The following is a 15,013-nucleotide window of genomic DNA, read 5'->3' as shown; positions in this document are numbered from 1 at the left end:
GGTAAGGTGTGGATTTATAAAGTAGATAGTGATGAGTGATCCTCAAAGTCTACTCAGTCTTGGCAAATCATCATATATAAAATTTATGTGACAGGCAAATATACATGCTAGTGACATTTCAAAGAAAAGCAAAGAAGCCAGAGATAATTCTATTTTCTAAACTTGACAGAACTTACTTGTAAATACTAGTAAACTTAAGTTTGACCATTGACTGTAAATTCAAAATAAGCTGCTAATTTATGTGTATTAATTAATACAACTCAACTCACTTTAACATTTAATTCACAAACTATATGTCATTCACTCCTGTATTCAACAAATAACTGTTGAGCACCTACCATATGCCAGTAAAACAAAATAGTAAAAGTCTTTTTCTCTCATTGGTTCACACTCTAGTAGGAGGAGATGGATGATATATTATCTGCTAGATGATGGCAAGCACCCTGAAGAGAAATATGGTGGTGAAAGGGGATGAGAGAAAGAGAGAGAGGTTTTATTTTATACAGAGTGACAAAGGAAGACATTCCCGATAAAGTGATATTTTAATGGAGTCCTGAAGAAAATGGGAAAGTAAGTTGTCTGGAGAACATCATTGTAAGAGCATAATTTTTAAAACACTGAAGCTGTAAGCCTTGAAAACTGAGGCTTGTGTTAATGTGTAACCTCTGAGAAGTTTACCCCCATAATAACAACTGCAAGCACACCATACTCTAAAAGTAAAAGCAGAGCAAGCAGCATTTACTCATATGTGAAAGGGGGCAGGAATGGCATCTGTAATTACAATATAGAAGGAAACAATTAACTATAAAGAAACAAAGAACTTTCTCCCCAAGTTTAAACAGATTTTATAAGAAGCAGCAAGAAAAGAAGGCTTAAAGTTTCAACCACCTGCATTTTCACTGACAATTTCACTTCAAGAATGTTAGTGACCAACGAAAAGACCAAAACCTAGCTAAGAGTAAAAATAAAAGAAATGGAAGATACAAGCATTTTATATGATCTAAAACTGAATTGGTATATTGTCTTTACACAAAATCTAAATTCAACTTAGAGCTTACGTTCTTAATGACTTTTAGAACATACCAGCAGAAAAAATTAGAAATACAGTCACTCTTTACAGAAGAGTCACCCTTAAGCCCAGTTACTTAAATGAATCTGCCAGATTAAAGGCATGAAGTTCTTTGCTGGGTTCTCAAGTGCTAGTCCCTACATTGCTTGTCTGTTTTAATCTTTATAAATTAACTCACGTTTTCCCAAGCAGAATAACTACATTTATTCTGGCCTCTTGTACCCAGTTTTCCATCACATTCTAAGCTATGCCTGTAACAAATTCTGATTACATAGAGCTTCCTTTTACTTTTTAATACAAATGTATGGTTTTCTACTGTCCACATATACTGTAATTTATTTAACTAGTTGCTTACTGATGGACATTTAGGTTATTTCCAATCTTTTATTATTTAAAAAAATGCCTCATAAGTAAGTCATATATAATTTATTGTACATCTGAGTAAATATATTCATGATGTAAATTTCCAAAAGAATCAAAGGGTATACATTTTTGTAATTTTGAAGGATACTGCCAAATTACCCTCCACGGAAGCTGAACCTATTTACATTTTTACCAGCAAAGTATGAGAGTACTAGTTTCTTCCCACCTTTGCTAATTTAGTGTCTTACCAAACATTTTAGATTACTGACAATCTAATAATAGAAAAATGGCAGGCCAGTATAGTTTTAATTTGCATTTCTTTTATTATAATTGAAATTTGGCATCTGTTCTTGTATGTTTAAGGACTACCTAAGTTTCCTTTTTACTTTTTTTCCTGTTTTTAAAAATTTAGTTGGTAGACTATTCCTTATTCTACTATATGAGTTGCAAATAACCCCTCTCCTATTTGCAATTTTTTCACAGTCATTTAAATAAATCACACTTAAAAATGATACTATTCAAATAGCTTTCCCAACTAAATTAGAACAATTTACCATTGCTTAATATCCACCTATTACAACACATTTTATACTTGGTACACAGTTGATGCTTAATCAGTATTTACTGACTGAATGAATAAATGGCATCGACATAGGTGCTGGAGATACAACAGAAAATATAATAAAACAAGCTTTCTGTCCTCTAGAGAACTCTGTCTGGTGGAGAAAAGAATTATACTACCAACTAACTATAAAACAATGTAGAGAAGTACCTTAAAATGCATGTGGTGCTATGGAAACAAATATAAGAAATTAGATAATTACATATCATTTGCCCTTGGAGAAGGATGAGTTGGTGAATAAGAAAGTGAAAAGCATCACCAGCAGAAATACAAGCAATTCACAAAGAGCAGTCCTCATAGGATGGGTGAATATAGTGTTTTATATACACACAGGACAGAGGCTAAAAAGGTAGGCTTGGATTAGGTGGTATAAATCTTGTATACAACTTGAGAAGTTTATATTTCATATTGTGGGTTTATAATGGGTTTCATCTCACATTCTAATTCTTATTAACTGGTAGTGACCACCCAGACATTCTGCAGAGAATTCTAAGGCTATGTCTAAGGTTGGCAGGAAGGTAATGTGATTGACAGTCTGCCAAGCATTTAGAAGGCGGCAGGAAACAGGAAACCAAATTAGGCATTTTCAGTTAAGGGGTGTTATAAACATATTTCTGTCCTTGGGAAAGGTAACACTGATGTCAATGTGGAAGACTAGAGAAGTGTGGAGTATGGGAATTATCTTATTCAGATAGAATTTCCCCCTCTTTTCTACCAGTATGATAATGTCTGGTAGACATAAAAGTGTTCTGAAAAATGAATGAAGGAAACAATCAAATGGAGGGGCCTTCAATAGGAGCAGAGTTCATAAGCTTTATTTAGTAGGCAGATTTACTGACATGTGTTTTGACTTCTCAGAAAATTTCCCCTCACATCCTGTCTCTTAGTTTATCCTAGATAGGAGAGGTTACCAGACAGCTTGAAAATGTAATGGTTGAAAATGAGATGTACAGGAATAAAAACAGTAATTCCAAAGAACCACTATTTATACTGAATATTTATAGGTAACTATACTAGATAGAAATGTCTTAATTAGTTCACTTACTCTGTCTTGCAACCCTAGAATAAAAGATTCTATAGGGAGATTATGGAAGAAATGCAATAATCTATTTGGGTAAAAAAAAAACCCATAATTTTATTTTTAGGAAATATTATCCCATTTACAATAGCATCAAAAACAATAAAATACTTAGGAGTAAATTTAATCGAGGAGGTGAAAGATCTCTACTCTGAAAGCTACAAGACATTGATGAAAGAAATTAAAGAAGACACAAATAAATGGAAAGGTATTCCATATTCATGGGTTGGGAGAATTAATACTGTTAAAATGTTAATACTATCAAAAGCCATTTATAGATTCAATGTAATCCCTATCAAGATTCTAATGTCATTTTTTACAGAAGTAGAAAGAAACACTAGTAATATTTATATGAAACCACAAAAGACCCCAAAAAGCCAAAGAAATTTTGAGAGAAGAACAAGGCAGGAGGCATCATACTTCCTGATTTCAAGCTATACTATAAAGCTATATTAATCAAAACAGTATGATACTGACATAAAAACAGACAAATAGACCAATGGAACAGACTTGAAAACCCAGAAATAAACCCAAGCATATAAGGTCAACTAACGTTTGACAAGGTAGCCAAGAATAGTCAATAGAGAAAAGGCATTCTCTTCAATAAATGGTGCTGGGGTAATTAGATATTCACATGTAAAAGAATGAAACTGGACCCCTATCTTACTCTACTCACAAAAATTAACTTGAAACGCATTAAACACTTAAATGTAAGACCTGCAACCATGAAACTCCTAGAAGAAAACACAGGAATAAAGCTCCTTGACATGGGTCTTGGTAATAAGTTTTTGGATATGACACCTAAAGCATATGCAACAAAATAAAAAATAAACAAGTATGTCTATATCAAATTAAAAAGCTTCTGTACAGCCAAAGAAACTATCAATAAAGTGAAAAGATAACCTATGGGATGGGAAAAATTTTTTGCAAAACATGTATCTGATAAGGGGTTAATATCCAAAATATATTTAAAAACTCATATAACTCAATAGTAAAAAAACCCACTAACCCAATTTAAAAATGGACAATGGACCTGAATAAACATTTTTCCAAAGACAATATTAAAAAGGCCAACAGGTACATGAAAATACGCTCAACAACACTAGTCATTATGGAAATGCAAATTAAAACCACAATGTTAAGTTGTTAAAATAATCACCTCACACCTGTTAGAACAGCCATCATGGAAAAGATAAGAGACAACAAATGCTGGCATGGATGTGGAGAAAAGGGAACCCTTGTGCAATGTTGGTGGAATTGTAAATTGGTGCAGTGATTGATTATGGAAAATAGTATGGAGGATCCTCAAAAAATTAAAAATAGAACTACCATGATCTAGCAACTCCACTTCTGGGAATATATTCAAAGGAAATGAAAACACTAACTCAAAAAGGTATCTGCAACCCCATGCTCATAGCAGCTTTATTTACAAAGTGTCAATTGATGGATAAATGAATAAGGAAGTTGTGAGATATATATACAATGGAATATTGTTTAGTCATAAAAAATGAGGAAATCTTGCCATTTGCAACAAGGATGGAACTTAGTGGCACTATGCTAAGTGAAAAAAGTCAGACAGAGAAAGACAAATAATGTATGATCTCACTTACATGTGTAATCTAAAAACAAAACAAAATAAAACAGAAACTAACAGAAAAAAGAGATTAGACGTTGGGTACCAGAGGCAGAGGGCAGTGGGAGGGAGAATTGGAGGAAGATGGTTAAAAGTTACAAACTTCCAGTTATAAGGTAAATAAGTACTAGGGATATAATGTACATGATGATGACTATAGCTAAGACTGTTGAATAATATATGGGAAAGTTAAGAGAGTAAATCCTAGCATTCTCATCACAAGGGGAAATATTTTTTTTTCTTCTTTCTTTTCTTTTCATTTTATCTATATGAGATGATGGATGTTAACTGAACCTACTGTAGCAGTCATTTCACAATATATGTAAATCAAACCACCATGCTGTACACCTTAAGCTTATACAGTGACATACATCAATTATTTCAGAATAAAACTGGGAAAAAGTCATCTTGATAAGATACCTTACAAATGAAATAACTAATTATTTAAATAAACAAATATACATTGTATTACATTTAAAGAGTAACAAGTATACCACAAGAGATCCTGTAAAATGAAAACAAATATATTTGCAAATTTTAGAAATAGTTTATTGACTTGCCTCCATCTTGGGTAATAACTGGTAACGCCAAGCTATTTTCATCTTATTGTTAGATTCTGTTTTATAATTACATATGTCTTCATCACATTCTTTTCTACAATTATCATCAAGTAATGGTGCAGGAAGTTCCTAAGAAAACAGAATGACATATTACTGAGCATCTGTGGTAAAAAAAAAGTGACAATTTTCTTAAATCATAATATTAGCAATACTAGAACTTTCCAACGTATTAAAAATTGACATCTTCAAATTGATTCAAGCATAAAATCATGACAATATAGATATTTCTAAAGCAGAGAAAGAGAGTTTACATAATATTAAATGTGAAGTTTAAATTTTTACCAGTAAACTAGAATTTAAAGAAAATACTCAAATTTTTATACCAGCAAAAATCAAATGCTATTGCAAGAGGCTATGATCATTAGAAAAATTTATACACTTCAAGCAAAGTCCAGAATTAGCACTTATGTATTACATGTAATTATTGTTATGTTTGCCACAAGGTAAAAATAAAGCATGTGCGTAATCTGTTTACTGGTTTGTAATTCTAGAATTCAAAAAACTCATTCACCGAAATAATGGGTGAAGTAACAACTAAGAATAAAGACATTTATTTTGCCCATATCAAACATTAGTTTTGCACCTGCAAGCCTATGATCTTCTTTTAACAATGAAAATAGAATTTAAAATCTCTGATTAAATGAAGAGACATTGAATTCCAATTTTCCTTTTCTTTTTTGGAAGCTGACCTACTACTGAGTGACCTACTGAGTGGCTACAAGAAAACATATAGAAACATGGTTTTGTGAAGAGGTACTATAGAAATAATCCGAAGAAAAAGGTACACATGTTTTTTGGAGAAGGAAAGCACAAGCAATAATTTTGTTTTTTATTAGCTAGAATCATAAAGATAATGTGGGGCATTTGGATTAGTAAACATAATCTTGTGCCATGTCATAAATTAGTCCAAGTTGCAACTTTTACTTTTCAGGATCAAATTTACTTATCTTAGAATCATGTCAACTAATCACCTAGAAATACAGTAACCATCATATATCTTAGTCACCTCCTAAAAGATCTCAAAGTGGATTCACTCTATAATATATGCCACTATTAGAAACTAGTCGTATCATTAAAACTCCGAATACATCATTCCTAGCAAAGCATTAATCTCTTATAAAATATAAAGTAACTTATTTTTCCAATGGAAACAAGTATTTGTGAGGCATATAGTTCAACCCAACACAGTAGTTATGAATTTGAATTCTGCATCCAGACTGTTTAGATTCAAATCTTGACTTTACATTAGAGTTGTGTCTGTGGTTACGCTGACCACTAGTAGCACCTCTATATGCCTCCACTGATTAATGGAAAAATGTAGATAATAGTATTTACTTCATTGGTTTGTTGTAAGTAATAAATGAGTTAAAAATGTAAATGCAGAGAATGGTACCTGCCACATGTTAAGCATTCAATAAAAGTTCGATTATGAGAATTCAGTCAAATAATTGTCTTAACTATTACTCAGAGCTGCACATTTTTATATTGCCAATATTAGGCAATATTTAGTATAAATATTTGTGTTAACTTTTTTGCAATCTCAGGAACACTTATTAATAGTTTTAACAAAGGTCATCCAAAACCGAACAACAAAAATATTAAAAATTTTTTTTGCAAAAGAGATGGAACGTATATTTTTAAAATGTATACCACACTTTCTTTCATTGATTAAACTATATCAGTTTTGAATAGAAATGCTCTAACATTAAGGTGTATAGTATTAAAGAACTAGACCTAAAATATTAGAGACCTCATTAGTATGGCTAACACATGTAAACAAAAAACAGGTAAGCATTTCCTTATATATCTTATTAAATATGCATCTACTCCTGTGGCAGACATTTCACTATTTTAAAAACTGTTACAAGTAAGGTGAAAATTATAATGATTCTAATTTTAGTATTGATAAAACAGATGCTTATTTCCTAAAGCTAAGGATGAAAATGTACAAAATATGTGTAGAAAGTATACTCTAGTAACATCCATCCAAAGGTTATATATATAAGGTTTATATAAGGTTATATATATAAAGGTTTTCATATATATAAATAATATCTATATATACATGTATATAGATATGTATTTTTAATTGAAATAAAATTCACATAAAACAAAATTCATCATTTTAAGCATTTTAAAGTGTACCTTTCAGTGATTTTTAGTATATTCAGAGTTACGCAAACATTACCACTTTCCACTTTCAGAACATTTCCATCACTCCCAAAAGAAACCGCATACTCACTAAGCAGTCACTCCCCATTCCCCCTTCTCCTAGTCCCTGGCAATCATTAATCTACTTTCTGTCCCTATGGTTTAGTCTATTCTGGACATTTCTTATAAACAGAATTATATAACACATGGCCTTTTGTGTCTGGTTTCTTTCACTTAGCATGGTGTTTTCAAGGTTCATCTATGTTGTAGCATGTATGAATACTTCATTCTGTTTTATGACTGAATAATATTCCATTGTATGGATATGTCACATTTGTTTATCCATTCATCAGCTGGTAGACATTTGGATTGTTCCCACTTTTTGGCTATTAAGACTAAAGTGGCTATGAATATTCATGTACGAGTTTTTCTGTGAACATATATTTCCAATTCTCTTGGGTATATACCTAGGAGAAGAATTGCTGGGTCAAAGGGGAGCTCTGTTCAACTTTTTGAGGAACTACAAAAATGTTTTCCACAGCGGCTGCACCATTTCATATTCCTACCAACGATATTTGCAGGTTCCAATTTTTTCACATCCTCTCTAACACTTTTTCTTTTTTTAAAATTAGCTATCCCAGTGGGTGTGAAGTGGTATCTCATTGTAGTTTTGATTTGCATTTCACTAATAACTAATGATGTTGGGTATCTTTTCATGTGCTAGTCTTGGCCATTTGTATATCTTCCTTGGAAATATGTCTATATGTCCTTTGCCCATTTTTTAATTGGGTTGTTTCTGTTGTTGAGTTGTGAGAGTTCTTTATTTATTCTGGGTATTAGATCCTTATCATGTACATGATTTACAGATATTTTCTCACATTCTGTGGTTTGTCTTTTTTACTTTCTTATAAGTGTCTTTTTTTAACATTTTTATTGGAGTATAATTGCTTTACAATGGTGTGTTAGTTTATGCTTTATAACAAAGTGAATCAGTTATACATACACATATATACCCATATCTCTTCCCTTTTGCGTCTCCCTCCCTCCCACCCTCCCTATCCCACCCTTCTAGCTGGTCACAAAGCACCGAGCTGATCTCCCTATGCTATGCAACTGCTTCCCACTAGCTATCTATTTTACATTTGGTAGTATATATATGTCCATATATACGCTACCACTCTTTCACTTTGTCCCAGCTTGCACTTCCCCCTCCCTGTGTCCTCAAGTCCATTCTCTAGTAGGTCTGCGTCTTTATTCCCGTCTCGCCCCTAGGTTCTTCATGACTATTTATTTATTTATTTTTAAGATTCCATATATATGTGTTATCAGCAGTGTCTTCTGATGCAAAAACTTTAATTTTGATGAAGCCCAATTTATTGGTTTTTTTTCTTTTGTTGCTTGTACTTTTGGCGTCATATTTAAGAAACTGTTGCCTAATCCAAGATCAAAGAAAACAAAGGTCAAAGAAAACCTTTGTTTTCTTCTAAGAGTTTTAGATTTAGCACTTCTAGACAGAAAAATAGAAAATACAGCAGAGGAAAATAACAAAGAAAGAATCTAAGAGAAATTTCCAGGAATGAAAAATATACCATTTTAGACTTAAAATCCTATGGAGTACTCAAACTGTGAATGAAAATAGACCTACTTCAAAGCACATAATTCTGACATTTTAGAACAAGAGGGACAAAAGAAAATATCTGAAAAGCTTCCAGGGGTTGGGTGGGGACAGGTCAGGAATATGAATGGCATCAAACTTTGCAAATGCAACATTGGACTTTACAGAGGGAAGTTATTTCTAGCCTAGTGTTCTATAGTCAACCAAACTAATGTAAAATTTTCAGATGTACAAAATTTAAAAAAAAAACAACTCTATCATCTCACACTTACCCTCTACTTCCATTCATTCTCAAAGACAACTGCTAGGATGAAGAAGGGAAGCACCAGAATAACAGCTATGTAGACAGCCTAGAGAGCAAGCAATCCATTTGGGAGAAGAAGATGGAGAAGTCTAGGGAGATGATGCTTAAACACATTAAGGAGGAGTTTTAGGGCTTTAGTGGAAAGTTTGGAGATGAACTGATAATTGATACAGTTGAAAAAAATGAGGCAATGATTAACTTCAGAAAAAATAATTGGTGTACCAAAAAAGGGGATACACATATAATTATAGAATGTTAAATACTGTAACAAATAAATTGACGCAATGTAAACACTCAATAACTGACTTGACCAGGGAAGACAACTTAAATATACTGAAAGGAGAAACAGAGACATAAAGAGAATGTGTGGTATTAAATGAGAACTAAATCTTCATATTTTATCTATAAATAGACACAAAAACTTAAAAAAAAGCAATACAGAAATAATAAGGCAAATAAGTGCCATAAGAAAGAGCTGATGGTGGTCTATGCACATCCCACCAACCCCAAACTCATTTTTATATCAATACTAAAAGGAACACCTCCCACCAATGTTAGGCATCTCAAAAAAATTTATTTTGCAGCATTGAGTGAGTTATGGAGTCTCAAAGGGCCGATTAGGTATACTATCTTTCTTCTAAGGAAAAACAGCTTAAATATTTCTTATTCCATGAAGTAGTGTGTTTGTATTAAAACCATCAGATTAGAAGAGTGATTGGTGCTTGAGACAAAGAAAGCTCTTTTGGGAATATCCATATGTGATGATGACTATCAAATCCAAGAGACCCTCTCTGAAGTGAAGTTGCAACATTAAAGGAAAGAAATGAAATAGAGGAAATAGCAGTCTACCCCACTCCCCCCATCTCTCCTCTTCCATTTTATTAACTACAGATGTTTCTTCCTTGCAAACTGAATGTACATATTGCATTCACTATAAAATTCAACACAACAAAAAGCACGTGACTTTGTATCATTGCTAGCGCTGCCAGCATTATTCCTAGAGTAGTGTTTTAGAACTCTCAACTTAAAAAAAAAGTCTCTAATAAAAATTCTTCATATGTCTTTATTTAGATAAAAAAGCCTTCTCAAATTTCAGTGATTCCACTGTGAGATGCTTAAGCATAGGGACTATGTCTTAGTCTCTTTTCATCATTAACACCTGCTATGGACTGAATGTTTATGTCCTTGCAAATTCTTATGTTGAAACTCTAAGCCTTTATTATTATAGTATTTTGAGATAAAGGCTTTAGAGAATTAAGGTTAAATGAGGTAATAAGGATGGGGCCATGATCCAATAGGATTAGTGTCCTTATAAGAAGAGACACTAGAGATCAAGCACTCTCCCTCTCCCCACAAACGCAAAAAGGAGCAGTCATGTGAGCACACAGTGAAAAGGTGGCCAGCTACAAGTCAGAAAAAGAGCTATCACTAGAAACTGAATCAGCATGCACCTTAATCTTGGACTTCCCACCCTCCAGAACTGTGAGAAAATAAATTTCTGTGGTTTAAGCCACCCAGTGTCTGATATTTTGTTATGGTAGCCCAAGGTGATGAAGATTTTGGTATTGAAAAGTGGTATGCTGCTGTATCAAATACATAAAAATAGAAGTGTGGCTTTGGAACTGGGTAATGGATAGAGGCTGATGAGTTTTGAGGTACATGCTACAATTATGGATGTTAAGTGTAATTCTGTTGAAGTTTCATAAGGAAATGAGGAACATATTATTCGAAACTGGGGAAAGGTTATCGTTGTTATGAAGTGGCAAAAAACTTGGCTGAACTGTGTTCTACTGTTTTGTGGAAGGTACAACTTGTGAGTGATCAAACTGAATATTTAGCTGAGGAGATTTCTAAGCAAATTTCTGAACAGCTTGATTCCTCCTGAATGCTTATAGTAAAATACAAAAGGAAAGAGATAAATTAAAGTAGCAAAAAGGAACCAGAACTTGAAGATTTGAAAAATTTTCAACCTATCAATATTGCAAAAAATAAGAAAGCTTGTTCTTAAAGTACACTAAGGGTTTGGCTGAATAATAATTTGATAAAGAGATAATGGGTACAACTCTTAGGCTTAATCAGTTATCTCACAGAAGCCAGGAATAGGGATGGGATTATACCAGTAGAGAGGCCGCCAGTTTGAACTAAAGGGACTACAGAAGGCAAGATGGAATTAAGGAATTCTTTGACTTTACAGGACAAGATCACAGAGTTATTTGGTTTCAAACATGTGCTATCCTTCAAGAAAAGGGACTTCCCTGGCAGTCCAGAGGTTAAGTCTTCACCTCCCAATGCAGGGGGTGTGGGTTCGATCCCTGGTTGGGGAGCTAAGATCCCACATGCCTCACGGCCAAAAAAACCAAAACATAAAACAGAAGCATATTGTAACAAATTCAATAAAGACTTTTAAAATGGTCCACATCAAAAAAACTTAAAAAAAAAAAAAGAAAGAAAAGAGAATAAGGACCCCAAAACTGATTCAGAGATCATCAGGGCTGCCACTCCCATCACAGGCCTGAAGTGCACAGGCCTGAGGGATAAGGCTGCCCCCACCTCAGTTTAAAAGGGTGCCCCGCCCAGCTGAAGAGGCATGATGTTGCTACCCCAGTGGGCCTAGAGGGCAAAGGACTGAACCAAAGAGACTTATTCTGGGGCCTTAAGATCTAATGAAATTTGCTTTGTTAAAATTTAGACTTGCTTGGGATCCATCATCCATTCCTTCTTTCTGATTTCTCCCTTGGATTTGGAATGTTTCTCCTATGCCTGTCCCACCACTGTATTATGGAAGCACATAACTTACCTGGTTTCACAGGTTCACTATTGGTTTTTGGGTTGGACTAAATGTATTTTGCATGCGAGAAGAACATGTATTTTAGGGGGAACACAAACATTCAGTCCATAACAGTGTCTGGCACACAATAAGCATTCAATAAATGTTTGAGGGTGAAATAAATGATCGCTAACAAATTTCTGTTTCCAATCATTCTGCAATTTCTGGGCCGAAATTTTTAACTGCTTTCTGAATATTCTACCTGAATGTTTGACTGCATGTCAAACTCAAAGTACATAATAAGTCAGGTTATTGTCTTTCTTTCTTCTTTTCTCCCTTTCAGCTCTGCCTCCTCCTTACTTTCTCTACAACTATTTCCTCAGTCATTGAAGACTAGTTAATTCCCTCTCCTGGCTCAGGGCAGCATGCATCCATAGACCTCTCAGTTAACCCTTAAATATCTCAGAAAGAAGATATGATTGTACTTTGAACCTTCGTTCATACTACTCTCTTACAAAGTGGACAATGTGTGCATGAGAATTGTGAAAATAAAATTCAAAAAATGGTCACAATAAATGTTAAAAAAAGCAGGCAACTGGAATTCTTATACAATGCTGGTGAGAATGCAAAATGGCACAGGTACTTTAGAGCAGAGCCTGGAAATTTCTCTAAAAGTGAAACTTTCAATATGATCCAGTAATTATCTTAGGTATTTGCTAAAGAGAAATAAAAACATGTCCATACAAAGACATGTACGTGGATGTTCACACAACTTCATTTAATAGTCAAAAGTGGAAACCCAAGTGTCCATCAACTGGTAAATGGATAAAAAAATCAGTTAAAGAAAGAAACTCTACCGATATATATAGGAATATGGTTAATCTAAAAAGCATTATGCTAAGTGAAAGAAGCCAGATACAAAATATTATATACTACATGATTCCACATATGTAAAATTCTACAAAAAGCAAACTATAAAGATGGTAAGCAGATTAGAGGTTACTAGGGGCCAAGAAATAGATTAGCATTAGATATCTCAGCAACACTGGATTTTAAAAGACAAAGAAAAAATGTCTTCAAAATACAAGGAAATCTGATATTAAACCTAGAATTTTCCATCCAGGAAAACTGCCTATTAACCATAAGTGCAAAATATTTTTTAAAAGGTATATAGTGTTTCAAAAGCTTACCTACCACAAACCTTTTCTGAAAAAATTATTTGAAGATATAATTCAGCAGTATAAAAAAGGAATAAAGAGGTAGAAAGTGTAAAAATAAAAAACGGTAACACTTTTTAATACAATGAAGACATATATATTGTTTATCAAGCATAAATTTTTTTTAATGTATTTTATTTTATATAACTGTTAGATGGCTGTCATAAAAAAGATAAGAGATAACAAGTTTTGGCAAGGATGTGGAGAAAAGGGAACCCTTGTACACTGTTGGTGGAAATGTAAATTGGTGCAGCCACTATGAAAAACGGTATGGAAGTTCCTCAAAAAATTAAATATAGAACTACCATATGATCCAGCAATTTCACTTCTGGGTATATATTTGAAGGAAATGAAATCATTATATCAAAGAGATATCTGTAGCCACATGTCATGTAGCATTTTTTATAATAGTCAAGACATAGAAACAACTTAAGTATCCATCAACAGATGAATGAAGAAAATGTTTAATATATAGAATATTATTCAGCCATAAAAAAAATGAAAGGAAATACTCCCATTTGTGACAACATGATGGACTTGAGGGCATCATGCTAACTGAAATAAGTCAGATGAAGAAAGACAAGTGCTATATGAGCTCATTTATATGTGGGATCTAAAAAATCTGACCTCTTAAAAATAGAGAATAGATTGGTGGTTGCCAGAAGCAGGGAAATGGGCAATGGTGGTCAAAAGGTACAAACTTCCAGTTATAAGATAAATAATTTCTGTACATGATAAAGGTACAGCATGGTGACTATAGTTAACAATACTCTACTGTATATTCGAAAGTTGCTGAGAGAGTAGATCTTAGAAGTTCTCATCAGAAGAAAAAAATTGTAACTGTGATGTGACGGATGTTAACTAAACTTATTGTGGCAGTTATTCCACAATATATACATATATCCAAACATTATATTGTACACCTTAAAATAATACATTATATGTCAATTATATCTCAATAAAACTGGTGGGAAAAAAGACTTGCTGCAAAGAGAATAAAAAGCAGAACAAGAAAGTTAAGGACCAAAAATGAAAAGGAAGGAACTAAAAATGTGACATGATACTGAGGAATGGAGGGAATGTAAGAAATGAAATCCATTTTCCTGTTCTCTTCAAGTGAAAATGAATGATTAGATATACCAAGAAATGACATTTTTTGGGAAAAAAATATTCTGGTACTTTTGTCTTCTAATATTCAGAAATTTCTGTAAGAGTTTGCATTCAATATGTTGTTATATTTGTAAGCCCTAAAATTTTTGAAGTATGCCATCACCTACCCTGCTCACAGTGAATCATTGACTCTATCAGAGATGACCACTGTATCTGTAATCTCTACCATTTGTTGCAATGCCTGTATCTAATCAAACAAAAAATTTAATTGATGTTTTGACAAAATGTCTATTTTGAGAGAATGCTAAGAATAAGCTCTTTAATAATCAACTATTACAGCCGTCAATCACAGATCAGAATCCTCCCTCATACTTTCGAAAATCCCCCGTCTTGATTTCTAACCCAGTGTACCAATAGAACACATCAAATATGGTTGTGATATCCTTGTTTCCTAAGAGGAAGAA

At 33.2% G+C, this 15,013-nt stretch overlaps 1 protein-coding gene across 2 annotated transcripts in view; it reads right to left on the bottom strand.

The window, feature by feature from the left end:
- The window catches only part of ELP4 (elongator acetyltransferase complex subunit 4), a 233,716-nt gene that overhangs the window by 178,144 nt on the left and 40,559 nt on the right, over positions 1-15,013 (bottom strand). For both annotated transcript variants that reach the window (XM_081241480.1, XM_081241479.1), the window contains exon 4: positions 5,326-5,454. In XM_081241480.1, the coding sequence (XP_081097606.1) occupies positions 5,326-5,454 (129 nt within the window). The remainder of the gene's footprint in view (positions 1-5,325; positions 5,455-15,013) is intronic.

The sequence above is a fragment of the Mesoplodon bidens genome, assembly GCF_964165515.1.
Source record: "Mesoplodon bidens genome assembly, chromosome: 7".
In the NCBI taxonomy this organism is placed as follows: domain Eukaryota; kingdom Metazoa; phylum Chordata; class Mammalia; order Artiodactyla; family Ziphiidae; genus Mesoplodon; species Mesoplodon bidens.
Note: the sequence above shows the minus strand (reverse complement) of the source record. Positions and strands in the feature narration are given on the sequence as shown.